Source organism: Aspergillus multicolor (assembly GCF_047715735.1).
Source record: "Aspergillus multicolor strain CBS 133.54 unplaced genomic scaffold BDW74scaffold_34, whole genome shotgun sequence".
In the NCBI taxonomy this organism is placed as follows: domain Eukaryota; kingdom Fungi; phylum Ascomycota; class Eurotiomycetes; order Eurotiales; family Aspergillaceae; genus Aspergillus; species Aspergillus multicolor.
Genome location: NW_027395985.1, coordinates 49655 through 65236, shown reverse-complemented (window position 1 = coordinate 65236; position 15582 = coordinate 49655). Strand labels below are relative to the sequence as shown.

Genomic DNA, 15582 nt, shown 5'->3' with positions numbered 1-15582 from the left:
TGATATGGTATGACTTCACCTAGATGAACTGGTCGATATGAACCTAGGCCAGAGGCGGGGTGATGGCCAATAGAGGTGGGAAGCGATCTCAGTATGAGGCACTGGCTCGGCCAACCCATGGACCAATCTACTCCGAATAAGCCGTCGTAGAGTATCTTTGGACGTATGATGTCTTTACCCTGGTTGAACCAGTGCTTGGATAGCTAGGTCCGTGATTAATTGAAGGAAATCGACAATATAGAACAAACTATCTAGGTATCTTCGCAGAACAGGAAAACAGAAGCCAACCCCAGCGCCAAACGAGTTATGAGATAAGAATGCCACGACAAGATATGATCAACGTATTGATCACCTCATAACGGGCGGTCTCCCCTCTTTATTCCATTTCACCCGACTCTGCACCCATTCAACAGCCTCTCGCACTCCGGACCCCATAAGGGCACTGATAGGCAGAACACGACTGTCGCGCACGACTCCACCCGCCTCTCCTTCGAATACCTTTCGCACGAACCCCTCCTTGATCCGGACAACCTCCACGGAGTCTTCCCGATCCTGTTTATTGGCAAGGACAAGGATTGGGACACCTGCGACGTCGGCGTTGCGAAGCACAGATTCTAGCACCTGGCGACATTCATCTAGTCGGCCAAAGTCACTACCCGGAGCGTTGATGCCAGCTATTTGTTCGGCGAAAGTTGTTGCGCTGTCAGTGTCACCCTCGCCATCGCCGTCCGTTTCCGCATCCGCCGATGCATCTGCCGTCCCGGTCCCTTGCTTCGAAGTTGATGGTTTCCGAGAACTACTGGCCGCCGCTGACAAGGAAGGTAGGCGTGTGATATCAGGATTCTGCCCAACATCCGTACTGTCCACCACAAAAACGATCGCGTGACAGCTAGAATAGTAGCTTTGCCATAGGTTCCGCATGGAAATCTGCCCGCCGACATCCCAGATCTTCAAATACATGTCCGGTAGAGATATTGTGCTGACATTCTGACCGACGGTAGGTACAGTTTTGCCGGGGTTGGGCGCGGGCGTGCCGTCAGCTCGAGGCTGGTAGAGGGCTTTGATCTGGGAGAGCAGCGTAGTCTTGCCCGCATTGTCGAGGCCGAGAAGGAGGACGGAGTATTCTAGTAGATTGAGCGCACGTTAGTAGAGGCCAACAAAGGCAATGGTATGCGACGCACCCTCTTTGCTGGTAGCGTACATATACAGCGATTTAGCTAGATGGTACATCTTGGACTGCAGCGGGCAGCTTGCTCGGAGCTCCAACGGCGCGGCCTCGGGAAGGAATCAGAGCGGGTGTATAGGCGTACAGAGTGAGAGATTCATGGCAACTTGAGAGCCATTCTCTTTTGGTGTTCTGCTTGCTTCTCGGGATTGTTTCAAGACCGAAGGCACTTAGCATCTAAGGCCAACGCGTCAGCCTTACCCGTATTGGGAAGTTAGGCCTTGAGACTGACTAAGCAGGTAGCCCTCAGCCCTACCTTCCTAAATTGGACCGCATACTGTACCCCGCACGCGATGATTATTAATCACGGCAGTGACTTCATTCTTACCGGCGGACTCGGATTTCCGGCGAAGGATGGTGGGACATGGCCGACATGCAGACTGCAGACTGCTCGTATCACCAGCATTCGCTATGGAGTATACCCTGCAAAAGCAAGTTTACGACGGCTCTTTGTGATTCGAGGCTAATGAGGTGATCGCATATTCGCCCCCCAATGATGATCCAGAGCGCTGGCGGCTCGCTGCAAGCTTCCCACACTGTGTGGTCCGTGGTCCGGGCTCCAACCAGAGTACAAGACCCATGTTCTAGCCTCAACCGCCTATTGGGATATCGAGCATCTTGTCCTGATTAACGGCCCCGTTGCCAGGCTCCTCTCCGCTGAGAAAAAACGTCCCTGTTTTGTCAGCAGTCTCCGCGCCCGGATGCGGAATTGGTCCCTCCCACTCTCTCGCCGAGTCTCCAACTCCCCTCCGCCTGCTGTCAGGCCATAGTTATTTCTCTTCCTAATGTGACGAAATCTCTCCATGGCCGCCCGGTTATCCTCCCTTCGCTCAAGGGCAGCACTGGTTTTCAATCGTTTGCGTTGACCTTTCTGTGCTCCGCATATCCTCACACCGTAGAGCCCATGCCCCGCGCTGACCGGGCTGCTGGGGGTTGTATATAAGCCTTCCATGGATACTGACACCATTATTATCGGTATGTCGCCATAGCTGATTGCCTGCGGTTTGCCGTCTGTCCACAGAATATGTCCCTTTCTCGCCAATGGCCATGCTTATTGACCCGAGGATTCTTCAGGCAACGGGCCGTCTGCCATGATCCTGTCCTACATCCTTCATGGCCATCTTCCTTATTATTCATCTCAGCACCCGCATCCCGATCCGCTACTGCACGCAAAGTTAAAGGATGCACCGGCGCTTCTAGGGGCTGACGTGGACGCGTTAACTGAGCATTTCTCAGCCTCACGTCTCTCATATTCCACTCAAGCTCTCCCCGTAAACGTACTGCTGGACACACTTGTATGTCCTAGCGTCGACGTTGAAGAACTGCGAAGCATTACCAACCTGGAATGGCGATATGAGCCTAGAAAAGCAGTCCCTCACAGGGTGCTCGGAAATGCGCCGCGGCCCGGCGGCCAGTGGACCGAGAACCCGATGCCTGCGAGCTGGGAGATCCAGACACTGAGCTATGCGTCAATGCTTTCATTACCGGGGTATTCTATCGCTGACCATTACCGCAAAACAACTGGGAAAGACCTCCCTGCGTACACCCGGCCGAGTAGGCAGGAGACAGCGGACTATTTTCGGGCGTATCCCGAAGCCGTCGGGATTGATGACGCCTTTTCCTCGAGCGAAGACGTATGGGGAGTCACACGAGAGGGAGACGGGTTCTTCATCCGATCGCATAATGTCCGCTGCAAACACCTAGTCCTGGCTAGCGGCATCTTTTCCGAGGTTCTGCAACCTCGCCCTCTTTTACGACCTCTCACAACCCTTCAACCCGTTTCGGAAACGCCATTGCTTGTTATCGGCTCCGGCTTCTCCGCAGCGGATGTGATCATTTCGGCACCTGGAGGTCAGAGAATCATTCATATATTCAAATGGGATCCCGAGAACCGGCCATCACCGTTGCGCGGCTGCCATCAACACGCATACCCCGAGTATGCTGGCGTCTATCGATTGATGCGCCGTGCCGCTACGGCTGCACAGGCGAACTCGACGAAACGCGTTAAACCATTGCGAACAACATCATCTCCCTTTCTCGAAAGTCGACCATGGGCAGAGGTTTACGAAGGGTTCCCAAACACTGAGATTATTGATGTACAACCACAGGATGAGATGGCAGTTGTGACCTTTCGCCGCCCGGATGGCACCACCTTCTCACGGCCGGTGCGCGGAATGGTGTATGCTACCGGTCGACGAGGCAGTCTGGGTTATATAGACCAGAGCCTTTTGCGTGAAGTGATCGGTTCTGGCGAGGAAAAAGAGGTATACCCTACAATATCTGGGCAGACCTTGCGAGACAAAGCTATAGAGAACGTTGAGATTGCGAAAGACGTTTTCATTATCGGCAGTCTGACCGGTGATTCCCTCATTCGATTTGCATACGGAAGTTGTGTGCAGGCAGCTGGGAAACTGATCGATGGGTTTACTGGGAGTGACACTCCTAGAACCAGCTCTACCCATATCTCAAAGCAGGAGCTAAACATAGGCGTAATGCGTGGTTTCGACGGGCACGATGTCTATCCTAAGACTGGTCACCTTTACTCAGACAAAGACAACCACACTGTTGCATCATCTGAACCTGCAAAGGGTGCACCGAAACGGATATGGGCTTGGTTGATAAAGCTCTTGGGGTGGCCAGGGGTATAATGATGGTTTGATGACGCATTTCCATGTTTCATGTTGTATAGATATATGCTAGACCTAGAGTCTTTTCCATTGTATAGTTCGCCTTCGACCTGAAAGTGGGTCAATGTCACGATAGCTAATATGTTACGAAAAACAATCGCTCAATATAGCAGGGTATTTTTATTCCATATCGAGGTTAGGTGTTCGCGCTTAACCCATGATTTGCAGCTGGTCGTCTGGTGGCCACCGGGTCTGAGCAAAGCTGAGACAACGTTTGATACTCTGAAGATACTTGCGCGTGCTTTCGTCACTGAGGATATGCGCTTGCTTGTCGCCCTGATGCAGTTTCTCTCGCGCTGAACGCTCGTGGATACCCACCATGGTGACACCAATGGGCCATGCTCTGTATATCGTTATTATCACAGGCCTTGAATGAAGGACAAGTAGGACGTACGCTTTTCCAATACTTAGACGCAGGTAAGCATCATTAGCATCAACATATCTCCTTAGCTGAGCTTTGTGTGTAATTTCGACGATGTGCTCAAGGACGCTATCGTCCAGATCCGCCTTCTCAAACTTGCGGAAGAGAGGCGTCATGTTCTCCCGCGACTGCACCATCGCATTGTATGCCTGTCGTCCCTGCAGACTCTGCTTCACCGTGACATCTCGCTTGGCAAGCGCAAGCTCCCACTCAAAAAGCACCATGTTAAAATACGAAGCCAGCTGGCGGAACAAAAAGTGCCGACCTTCAGCATTCTTAGGTACCGCCGTCGGGATCTTCATGTCCACCTCAGGAACGGGCTCCAGCGTCGTTGGAATCGGCCCATCGGACATCTTCTGGGTTTCAAGAGAGCGCTCAAGCAACTTCTTGTACCGACGTAATCGTGCACGGTGATTTTCCCCAAACAGACAAGTCGGCTCGCCCAGCTCTCTAAGCTTCTTCGTAAGGTCCTCTTCACTGATATCCTCCTTCCTTTCTCCCTCCGCCTCAGGCGTCTCATTCTCGCTGGGCGTTGGCGGCACCTCAGGTAGACCGATTCGCTTCCGCCGCTCTCGCTCTTTTGCAGCTTCTTCCTCCTCTCTCTTTTTCCGTGATTCTTCTGCGAGCCGTCGCTTCTTCTCCTCTCGTTCCAGTCGTCGCTCTGTTTCTTCTTCCTCCAGCTTGCGCTTTTGCGCTTGTCGCTCCTCACGCTCTTTTTCTAGTCTCGCTTGTTCTTCCTTGTAAGCTGCTATTCGGGCTGCTTCTTCGTCTGCGCGACGGGCATATTTCTTTTGTGGTGGCTTTGCGCTGTTTTGTTCTGAGCCTGAGCTTGGGGTCGTGGAACCCTTCGCCTTGGCGATTTCTTTCGACATTAACGCGGCGAAATCCATGGCGACTGACCCGACAGGATGCGCTGAGTAATGTGATAGGTCGAATGTTGTATTTTGAAGGTGCTGGTGTGTAGATCGTTGAAGAAAGTGACTTCGGAGGCGGCCCCGGAGGTAGAGGCTGGACCTGTTCCGGCGTTCGAGAAGAGCTCTCGTGATCGACTCAACTTCAACCGCTTCATTACTCTGCAACACCTCACTCTTTCACCAATCACCACATCCACGGGCAATAATCGCAGTCGCAGACCTTATATTTTAACAATATTTATCATTCTACGTACAGCACTTTCGAAAACAAAGCCAATTCGTCATCAAACAAAGCTCACAAGCATGGCGCACCGCGACCCCAAACCCAAAATCGACCGACAAGCCACAACCCCCTTCCACTTAAAGCTCTTCTACCGCCAAAACGCCTACCACAACCTCTCCGACTTCTCCATCCAATCCTCCTCAAGACCCTCCTTCAGCGGGCCCGTCAGCGGCCCCAACGCAATCCGCACGCGCTCGCCCCCACCACCCCCAGCCTTCCCAGCACACCTGCAAATCTACACTTGGCAATCATGCACGCTGCGCGAGCTCTCGCAGCTCCTCACGTCGGCGCTGCCAAAGGCACTACCAGATCCGCCAATCGGGACACGACTCTGTTTCCGCCTCATCTACCCAGACACCAAGGGTGCGGCGATGATGGGCCCTGACGCGCGCGGCCGATATCTCAGCAAGGAGTTGGGCAGTGTTATTGTCGGGCCGAGGGAGAGTAGCGATGAAGAGGCTGAGAAGAGCGGTGCGCCCGCGCCGCGGGGACCGTTCAGACTGCAGGGGAACGATGCGGACAAGACGCTACAGGAGGCGCGCTTTGTGATCGGGGACTATGTGGACTGTGCGATTCTGCCGCCATTGGAGGATGGGTCTGTGGCGCCGCCGATTGCTGGGGCGCGGGGGCCGGTTATTGGGGGTGGGATGAGGGCGTTCCGGGATGTTGGGTTTGGGGGTGGAAGAGGGGGACGAGGAGGGAGGGGCGGCGGTGGTGATCGGGGTATTCCGTCTGGTGATTGGAGGCGGGGTGAGAGGGTGCCGGATCGCAATCGCGATGGGGGACGCGGTGGATATGGGGGTGGGAGGAGGGGAGGATGGGCGCCATATTGATTGATTCACGATTGTGAACTACGGGGAATTGTATACTAGTGATATGGAGCTTCAGGTGATGAGATACCCTGATATAAAAGGAGGCATCTTCTGCAATAATCAAATGGCATATGATTCCGAAACGATACAAGTTCTACGCCGATAGAAGCACGGAAACAACTGAACGGACTTGAAGCGGTATATTCTAGTAATAGTTACATGTTCCGCAAAAATAGGCTACCCCGGCCAGGACAAACTCAAGGACATTCCATCATATCTCTTTCTTTATGTCCATTTACCACTCAGCAATGGTGTCACCCTTTCTCTTTCCGCGGAGGTCGTATTTGCCCTATATGCAGCCCGTCAGCGCAACCGTCCCACCAACCACCAACAACTATCTCGTCCACCATGAAGAGCAGTAGCGAATACGCACATCAGTCTTGTAAGCAACATAGCCCAACGAAGCCGGGATCAGGACCATGTAGAGCAGCGAGTGCCATGCGGTGCGGGGCGTCCAGCGGAAGTGCTTATAGCGGTTTGTGGTGACCTCTATTATTTCATCCGTCCATTAGTGAGTGTTCAATTCGTCAAATGCCACCAATTTGTCTCTTGCGAGCTTCGTAGATATGGGACTAATCCGTCGGAAGCGTACCATAGTATTTCTGGAGGGCCGGGTCAAGGACCAGGGCTGTGAAGGGGATACGTTAGCGATATTGCTCAATGGCGTCTAAGGCGCACTTACACTTGCTAGGACCGGCCATTGTTGCGGTGTGAGTTGGGTATCTGGTTCTTCGAGATCACCTTATGCGATGCGGTTCACTGGTGACGATGGGACGAAGTTGATGGTCATGTGACTAATATGCTGAGTCAGCGTGCGTATAGGAGCGCTTTTGCTCGTTTGACTACTAACTCATGGACTCGGGTTAATTCTGATGGAATACGAGGAGGCGCTCTACGTGGTCTTACCTTCCATCTCATTTTTGAAGGAATATACCGGCGCTGTCGTCGTGTGGCCCTCCAGAGCCGCAGTATACAGCGCCGCGGAGGGATTGTAATCCCGCGGGCGTCATTGGCAGCGGCGGAGATCCTCCACCGTGGACGAAACCCGATCAATGCACCTGAACTATGACGCATTAATACAGCCGAGTATAGCTTGCGAAGCTCGTGATGATAGTTCCTGGGGAGCATAGATCGTCGTCAAGAGCACAGCAACAGCATGAATGTGAGGATCTGACCTGCGTTACCATATGACGCAGTCGATCGTTCACAAGTTGCCGAGGGCCAGAATTAGTGGTTCGTGATGGAGCGAGGATCGATATAAACCATAAAGAATCCCTGGGCCCGGTCTGAACTTACATTCCTCCACGGTACATTCAAAACAGTACAATAACTCGCAAATAATGGCGTCTACCACAGAGACAAAAGTCACGCTCTACTGGTTCGTCATCCTCCCGTCCCAGAAATCAAGAAAGAAGCAAATAGCTAACACATCGCAGGCTCGAGAAATCGCGCTCCCAGCGCATCCTCTGGCTCCTCGAGGAACTCAACGTCCCCTATAAAGTCAAGACCTTCAAGCGCGGCAAGGACATGCTCGCGCCCAAGGAACTGCGCGATGTCCACCCGCTCGGCAAATCGCCCATCATCTCCGTGCAGAGCCCAGCAACGCCCAAGCCCATTGTGATCGCGGAGTCCGGTATGATCATCGAATACATCTGCGACCACTTTGGCGGCGATAGGCTCATCCCCAAGCGCTATGCTGAGGGCAAGGAGGGGCAGATTGGCGGGGAGACGGAGGAGTGGTTGCGGTACCGGTACTACATGCATTTCTCGGAGGGCAGCTTGATGCCGTTTTTGGTGTTTAAGTTGGTTTGTGATAGTGAGTTTGGCTTCGTTCTCTTGGGTTGGTATGTGTCTAATCCATGGGTACAGCTATGAAGTCGCCTCCTGGTGTCCCGTTTTTCCTCAAGCCGATTCCTCGGATTGTGGCGGGCCAGGTTGAGCAGCAGTTTGTAGAGCCGAACCTTGAGCGCACTTTTGACTTTATTGAAGAGCAGCTCAAGACTTCTCCTGGTGGCGGGCCGTTTTTCTGCGGTAACAAGGTCACCGCTGCCGATATCATGATGAGCTTTCCCCTTGTCGCGGCGAACACGAGGATGCCATTGAAGGAGAAGTATCCGCATGCGGCAGCCTTTGTCGAGGCCATCGAGAAGCAAGATGGGTACAAGCGCGCCATTGAGAAGATCAAGGAGGTAGACGGGAAGTTCGAGGCATCTCTTTGATTTACTACTCAGATGCCTTTCTTCCGGTTTTGATATCATGTTCATTAACGAGACTGTATATACCAGGATACCTACCATCTGCTATCTCACCTGCACATTCTACCTATACCTAGTGCCTAATACGAGGCCTTTCCAGATACCTTACCTAAATCCTCACAGGCTCCCTCCCCTCCGGAACCTCCAAATGCCCCTCCCTAACCAACGAATTGACACAGTGCCTCCCCTCAACCCAATCCTCCAGATTACTCACAACCGTTCCCGCAATCTCCGTCAGCGCCTCGCGCGTAAAGAACGCTTGATGCCCGCACACAAGCACATTCGGAAACGTCATCAGCCGCATCAGCGTGTCGTCGTGTATAATCTCATCCGAGTGGTCGTTGTAGAAATACGCGCCCTCCTCCTCATACACATCCAGCGCAAGCCCACCCAATTGCCCGCTCTTTAGCGCCTCAATCGCGGCTTTCGTGTTCACCAACGGCCCGCGCGACGTATTCACCAGCAACGCGCCCCTCTTCAATTTCGCCAGGTTCCCGGTGTCGATTATATGCCGCGTCGCCGGCATAAGCGGGCAATGCAGACTGACGATATCACTCTGCGCAAGCAGCGTATCCAAATCCACGAGTTCCCCGCCATACTGACTCCTAAATTCCTCGTTTGAAAGACCAGACTTCGGATCCGACGCCAGCAATCTACACCCGAACCCGCGTACAATCCTCGCAAGCGCAAGGCCAATCCGCCCTACACCCACAATCCCAAACGTCTTCCCATGCAGCGTCATGCCCAGAAACCCCTCGAGGTTGAAATTCCCCTCGCGCACGCGGTTATACGCCTTGTGGATATTCCGGTTCAGGGTTTGCAATAGCGCGATCGTGAACTCTGCCACGGCTTCGGGACTATAAGACGGTACATTAGCCACGAACAGGCCGAGTTCTTCGGCGGCTGTGAGGTCGACGTTGTTGAAGCCTGCGCAGCGGAGGAGGAGCACGCGCGTTCCGGTGCTGTGCAGGGCGCGCAGGACGGGGGTGTCGAGGGTGTCGTTTACGAAGGCGCAGACTGCGGTGTGGCCTGCTGCTAGCGGGGCGGTGTCGAGGCTTAGGGGGAAGGGGTGGTAGGAGACTTCGGTTTTGGGGGAGAGGGTTGCGTTCGATTGGAGTGCGGATGAGAGGTAGGTTTTGTCGTAGGACTTTGTGCTGAAGATGGCGAGTTTGAGGGTGGACATGGTGGTTCGTTTCTTTTGTTAGTTGTGGCTGATTTATTACTGGATCAGTGCTTGATGTGATGCTGGTGTTTGGTTAATCTGGGGTGAGATGTTGATATCCTGGGGTGAGGGGTAGAGCTAATGGGGTGATGTCTGCCAAGGATGTTCCAAGATCTCATATCCGGTGGTTGTATAGGACATGGTTCGGTGTAGTACGGCGATTTGTCTTCCAAGGTTTCAGCCAACCCAGGAATCTAAATTATTAAGATCATTAGCATCGAGCCGGCCTTGCTAGATCCAAGTGTACAAAGCTAGATGAAGTGAGTACATGTGGTGTGGACCGTGGAGATGGAAATACATGCTACGCTGCCCTAACTATCCGCATCCGGGGTATACACTCGACCCCGGCCATTCCGGACGTAACATAACGGCTTCCTATAAACTTGCAATGATACTATGACGATATATGTTGATGCAGCCGGGCTTGATGTTGATGACTGCTCGTGCAGAGCGAACCGAATACGGACAAATGTTTGAGTCCAGACCTGTATTCCAGCACCTTCAAAGCATCAATATATACCAAAGACGGTTGGTGTACCACTTTTCCCAAGTAGACGGTACGACCCATCGGCAATACCGAGGCACTTTATTGCTTGGCACATGCGGTCTATGATTCCGGTTGGCTGGTATGTACTATGTAGACAACCCAGGTCGTGACGGCTTCATGTGATAATTGTGAGCTCCTTGCGAGAGAGGTCGAACATCCAACCCAGAGCACATGCTTTACGGAGGCGGCAACCTACCATAAATCAAGAAACTCTTTGAGGAGCCAGCGACCCGTCCATTGCCGGGAGTCAACGGCGCAGATATCATCGCCACACACCGACCTCACGATATTCGTTGCCCCTGGGCAGAACCGGCTACCTCGGAATGCGCCAGCGACTAGGTAATGGCGAGTAGAAAGCAAAGGACATTCGTCATTGCCACAGCGCATATAGATGCAGCGATAATTTGTGCAAAACAACAATGAATGTCAATATGTGAAGTTCAGGAATGTTGTGCTCCCCCGGCTGCGAGGGTCTAGGACCCTGAATTGGAGAATGAAGAGGTGTTAAGTTAGGGTTGGAAATCCGCCTGACGATAATATGCCATAGCTTAGATAAAGTTCGATCAAACATCATGCGTGCAGGTCAGGTTGGGTATCAGGCTGCAGAATTCATAGTTCTGTGGCGTTTCCACTGTTCGCCCCTGGAATGCCCAAGAATGTAGGGCGTGGCTGTGCCTCATACGGAGTATCTACACCATACTCTGAGACGAACAACTGAAGCGGCGGAGAGCCCCGTCAAGTTCCAGAAAGGAAGCGACAATGTACGGAGCACAATGATCGCCCGTTCTATATTTTGCTTGGCATTAGTTTGTTTCGCCGCGGAGATATCCATCCAGGCACGAATTTGGGCTGAGACAATGTGGCTGGAGAAAATATGCGGCGCAGCGGCGTACGTATACATCCGTCTTATCAGATGTTTCAGACTAGCAATCAGCTCGCCATACGAACGACGACTCGTGTCCAGAGTGTCAACTTTGTCATAAATCTTGACTTTCTCGACAGAATTGACAGTCAAATCTCCATCCGGGACATGTATCCGAAACCCGGTCTGGGCACTTCGATATGCAGGAAACGCCACTTAGATAACGCGTTTCTTTAGCGGGCGCCTAACAGCTCAAGAGCCTTGTTGAATATCATTCAGAACAAGTTCTGGACTCGACCTAACATGGAGGCATGCATATGGCTTTCGACGGCTTGTAAACTATGTGGAGGTTAATTCCTTTGGCCTTGTTTTGTTAGCTCTGCCCTGTTCTAAATGTCAAAGGGCATTTATCTGCCGGCATTTGACAACCTGGTAGACACGGAAAGTCAGGGGTTCTCCAGGCTTGGCGCGGTGCTTGTGAATGAGGCTGGCAGCAGCTAGCGGTAGGCACAGCTGCATCTGCAAAACATCCTCGGGCATCTCAGGAGGTGGCGACTTTGTTGTTTCGGAAACGTCCCTTTGGCCCATGTCGATTGCTGTTGAGCCGAGGTCCCCATCGAGATTGAGGCGGTGATAACAACAACTAGTCTGATAAGATGGTTCGGTGAAAGTTCGGTGGCCCTGGGCCACTCGGGAGAGATCATTTGATAGGTCGCTAGAATATTCGACAGGGCTTCCATAGCCCGTTGCCCCGTTGCTAGGCTCGTTCGGGGAAGCCCAAGCACCTCTTTACATAATCCGCCACGAAAAAGCTTCGGCATCTGTCCGTGCGTCGGCAGGGCATTCTCAGAGCGAATCAGCGCGCTGCGATAAGGCGTTCGAGGGCCAATCCGAAGTCGCCTTTGGATCGAATCCGTCAGCCTGGAAACGGCCGTGCTTTGAGATGATTGGGTGGGCCATTCCGGAAGGCTCACGAGTCACGGAGGACTTTACCTCAGACGGACGGCAGCCTCCCTCAGTAGTTTAGCTTGAGTGCATCGTAGACCGCTGGATTCTTGGTCTTGCAAGGGAGACGCCGTTGCTGACCACCATCAAATTGACTCCGGATGCAGCTGTCCGATTTATTGGATAGCGCTGTGACCCTCATGATGTTTGTGCTGGCGTGTAGTTGTAACATTTGATCCGAGGATGTCTGATGAACGGCTGAATGCTTGCGTCGTGGAGATGAGCCCGAACGGGTGTGGGTGCGGTCGCGTGTAGAGCAGCAGGGTGGGGTCTTCAACTGTAGCGGCGCCGCCAATCAGGATGGGAAGGATTCTTCTGACGCTTGTGCTTGCGCTGGAGCCAGCCGCTTTCGTGCGAGAAGTGGACTCGGGGAGAACATGGAGACGGCTGGAAGGGGAAAGTCATCATGCTGTCCACGCCCCAAAAGTGGTACAATGGTATCCTCGTCAAGTATACTCACCTTGAGCGATACTTGCCACTGGATCGTCCATCTTGACATCAAGGTCAAGTCAGAAGGGAATGATAGTCGATGCGACTCTGGCTGTCACGAAGATCCATGGTCATTCTGGACTTTCTCCAAGGAGCCGACTTGGTTTGGGGTAGAAAAGGCGGTCTGGAGTGGCAGGGATGCTGCGATGCTGTCATGATGAGTCGGACATGGCGAAGAGCAGGAGAGGGATGGATATCCCTGCATGAACCGCCCTTGATCGTGTAACTCGCTGCTACAGTGCTATCGCAGACTATCGGGCCCAGCAAAAAGAGTGCAAAGACAGGTCAACCCGTCCAGGCCCAATATTGGTAAGGGGAAGTGCGATGCCGAGCAGATCGCCGTATAGAACGGTTGTCGAGGCATGCTAGGATCTCTGCCGCAGCCAACCACCGCGCTCCCAGCAGTCGGTAAAACACCGCTGTTTGCCTCAATATTCATCAATATCCAATGTAATATCGAGCAGGACACATTAGCATGAATTCAATCATTGTGAGACGTCTACTTTCTGGGATGGAATGCCAGATCTGTCTCCCATCCTGATGATAATGTCCGAAATTCACCCTGCCCGTTAGCAAAGAGCGGTCCGGGTCCACCTCGGGGCTTTATTATTATTAGTTGAGTCTCATTCGTATAGCCATCTCCATCTCTTTCCGTCTCCGTTCGAGCGACTTTTCCACTCCTGAGAGAGATGCTCTGCTAGCGCACATCGCATCTCCATTCCTCTCTCCAGGCTCCACCCGCGCATGGCAAACTCGCCCTTTTATTAAGGTGCATGGATTCCTCTTGCTTTTGCTGCATACCAGCGACTGAGGCCTTCTCAAGTCTCACTTCTTCACCCTTTTCACTGCCATTTGTCGAGTCTGTCCCACGCGGCTCTTAACTTTAACATAATACACCCTCTCGGAGTCCCCGTTGCTCGACCTTTGGATCGCCTCAACTCATAATCCCGTTGTCTCATCGTCACTTCGAACTCTATCGCCTCTTGTGTTGCCACTGCGATGTGTTTATGCCTACATCATATCTAGCTCCAGCTCTACCCCGACCTGCTATCTCCACATTCACCTAATAGTTAATACCTCACGGTACCTCTACTGGTGTTACTACTCTGCTCCTTATTATCTCGACTTCACTCTCCTCTCTAAGCGCTCTGCAAACACAACACCAACACTTCTCTACAAACCACCAATCTCCCCTCAAACGAAATGGCCACTCACGTTATGACCGCTACCACCACCCCTCCTCTCAACCAAATCTCTGTCTATAGCAACCCCTCTCCCATCAACTCTGGCGCAAACACTCCTGCCAACAACTCTCCCACCTCTCCTCGCCAGCAGTTCCTTCCTCTTCAGACCCGCCAGCTCCGTCCTCCCAAGGCGCCTCTCTATGTTCCCGCTGCTTTGCGCCCGACCGAGCGTCCCTCGAAGCCCTCGCCTCCTACTCCTCCCCGCAGCGTCCATGGCTCTCTTGACAGCCTGAACGAGGGAGAGACCGGCGAGACCGTCACTCGTCGCGCGACCATGGAGAGCTTCCACAGTGGCAGCGCAATCAGCAAGACGGCCGAGAATGAGTGGATGAAGAATGAACACCTCGGAGAGGTCACCGGTCTCCCGACCAGAGAACACTGGAAGGTAAGCCAAAACTCTTTTCTAGTTAACTGGGCGATTGCTTGAATTTATACTGCGGCGGCTGCGTGCGTGCGTGCGCCCAAGGTCCGCAAGCCAACTGCTTTGCGACATCTTGCGTGATCTGCGCCGCCAGCTCCATCATTCCCTGCGTCATTACCCACCAACCGTGTTACTGGATTGTCGCTCACATGATCTCATTAGGCGGACTCTGCTTCTCGCAGCTGCGACTCTCCCTCCTGCCGATCCTCTTTCGGTCTCTTTCTACGTCGCCATCATTGCCGCCACTGCGGTCATGTATTTTGCTCCTCACACACTCCCCACATGGTCCCTCTCGACCAGGAAGCTCGCTTCCACCCGGACGGCGTTCCTTCCCGCGCGTGCGACCTTTGCTGGAGTGCATACCAGCGCTGGGAAGAAACTCGTGTTGAGCGCCTCAACAAGATTCAGCATCAGATCGACTCTGACGACGAGCAGAGCGTCGATGGCCACAGCGCGCCTGGCGTTGCTGCCTCGCCGGTCGAGGGTCGCAAGCAGCCGAATAGCCTCCCCGGCCAGATCAGCGAGATTGCAGGCAGCGTTACTCGCGGCTGGAACTGGAGCACCTTCTAAGCGCCGTTGCTCAACAACCTCCTGAGTTCTCACATTGACTGCTGAGGCTCGTCGACCATGGTCGACAATTTCAATTCGACACACCACCTTTTAGAATATCTTATCCCATCTACCTGGGCTTACAACGCAGCTTTTGTCATCTACCTGGAGTTCGGACATGGTCGGTTCTGCGATGTTTTACGGATCTACTACTTTGATCTTGCTCGAGGCTTCCCTTTAATGCTATGGTCGTCATAGAACTGGGAGGTTCTCTGTTTGTTTCTCTTTCCTTTCGCTAGGATACCCTATCATGCGCACATGTTTCTGTTCTGTTTTCCCTTCAACGGCATTATGATACGAGATGCTGCCTACCTACTTTTGGTACCTAGAGGCGTTAATGACAACTTCAGAGTCTTCTAAGAATCTTTCTATCTTCTTAAGTACACTCAGCCATAAATTGTAGCGTCTGTGCAGAGTTAGGACATGGTCGGTTGTCTATATTGTCTATATTGTCTATATTGTCTATATTGTCTATATTGTCTATATTGTCTATATTGTCTATATTGTCTATATTGTCTATATTGTC

At 52.8% G+C, this 15582-nt stretch overlaps 9 protein-coding genes across 9 annotated transcripts in view; 4 read left to right on the top strand and 5 right to left on the bottom strand.

Annotated features, from left to right (window-relative positions):
* Nucleotides 1-152: 152 nt before the first annotated feature.
* Nucleotides 153-1372, bottom strand: BDW74DRAFT_160789 (ADP-ribosylation factor family protein). The gene is made up of 2 exons (XM_073725678.1): nucleotides 1182-1372; nucleotides 153-1124 (listed from the first exon to the last, which is right to left on the bottom strand). The coding sequence occupies exons 1-2, from the start codon at nucleotides 1228-1230 to the stop codon at nucleotides 349-351; spliced, it is 825 nt and encodes a 274-aa protein (XP_073579639.1). The 5' UTR covers nucleotides 1231-1372; the 3' UTR covers nucleotides 153-348.
* Nucleotides 1373-1938: 566 nt separating this feature from the next.
* Nucleotides 1939-3968, top strand: BDW74DRAFT_88666 (uncharacterized protein). The gene is made up of 2 exons (XM_073733991.1): nucleotides 1939-2200; nucleotides 2300-3968. Exons 1-2 carry the CDS (start codon nucleotides 2176-2178, stop codon nucleotides 3871-3873), a joined length of 1599 nt encoding a protein of 532 aa, XP_073579638.1. The 5' UTR covers nucleotides 1939-2175; the 3' UTR covers nucleotides 3874-3968.
* Nucleotides 3968-5297, bottom strand: BDW74DRAFT_88657 (mRNA splicing protein PRP18). Its single transcript, XM_073733990.1, has 2 exons — nucleotides 4307-5297; nucleotides 3968-4255 (listed from the first exon to the last, which is right to left on the bottom strand). Exons 1-2 carry the CDS (start codon nucleotides 5221-5223, stop codon nucleotides 4063-4065), a joined length of 1110 nt encoding a protein of 369 aa, XP_073579637.1. The 5' UTR covers nucleotides 5224-5297; the 3' UTR covers nucleotides 3968-4062.
* Nucleotides 5298-5550: 253 nt separating this feature from the next.
* BDW74DRAFT_182239 (SAP18 family protein) lies at nucleotides 5551-6363 on the top strand (the record flags this gene model as incomplete). Its single annotated transcript, XM_073730216.1, has 1 exon — nucleotides 5551-6363. The coding sequence occupies one exon, from the start codon at nucleotides 5551-5553 to the stop codon at nucleotides 6361-6363; it is 813 nt and encodes a 270-aa protein (XP_073579636.1).
* Nucleotides 6364-6523: 160 nt separating this feature from the next.
* On the bottom strand, nucleotides 6524-7227 carry BDW74DRAFT_160786 (uncharacterized protein). Its single transcript, XM_073725677.1, has 4 exons — nucleotides 7085-7227; nucleotides 6995-7030; nucleotides 6776-6891; nucleotides 6524-6691 (listed from the first exon to the last, which is right to left on the bottom strand). The coding sequence occupies exons 1-4, from the start codon at nucleotides 7101-7103 to the stop codon at nucleotides 6638-6640; spliced, it is 225 nt and encodes a 74-aa protein (XP_073579635.1). The 5' UTR covers nucleotides 7104-7227; the 3' UTR covers nucleotides 6524-6637.
* Nucleotides 7228-7636: 409 nt separating this feature from the next.
* On the top strand, nucleotides 7637-8694 carry BDW74DRAFT_88643 (glutathione S-transferase). The gene is made up of 3 exons (XM_073733988.1): nucleotides 7637-7780; nucleotides 7839-8218; nucleotides 8272-8694. The coding sequence occupies exons 1-3, from the start codon at nucleotides 7743-7745 to the stop codon at nucleotides 8619-8621; spliced, it is 768 nt and encodes a 255-aa protein (XP_073579634.1). The 5' UTR covers nucleotides 7637-7742; the 3' UTR covers nucleotides 8622-8694.
* Nucleotides 8695-10139, bottom strand: BDW74DRAFT_88644 (2-hydroxyacid dehydrogenase). Its single transcript, XM_073733989.1, has one exon. It carries the CDS (start codon nucleotides 9838-9840, stop codon nucleotides 8767-8769), a length of 1074 nt encoding a protein of 357 aa, XP_073579633.1. The 5' UTR covers nucleotides 9841-10139; the 3' UTR covers nucleotides 8695-8766.
* Nucleotides 10140-13318: 3179 nt separating this feature from the next.
* On the top strand, nucleotides 13319-15477 carry BDW74DRAFT_160781 (FYVE zinc finger domain-containing protein). The gene is made up of 2 exons (XM_073725676.1): nucleotides 13319-14411; nucleotides 14610-15477. Exons 1-2 carry the CDS (start codon nucleotides 13986-13988, stop codon nucleotides 15015-15017), a joined length of 834 nt encoding a protein of 277 aa, XP_073579632.1. The 5' UTR covers nucleotides 13319-13985; the 3' UTR covers nucleotides 15018-15477.
* Nucleotides 15478-15553: 76 nt separating this feature from the next.
* The window catches only part of BDW74DRAFT_160780 (GNAT family N-acetyltransferase), a 1043-nt gene continuing 1014 nt past the window's right edge, over nucleotides 15554-15582 (bottom strand). Inside the window, exon 2 of the mRNA XM_073725675.1 lies at nucleotides 15554-15582. The gene's annotated coding sequence lies outside the window, so the exon portion shown is untranslated.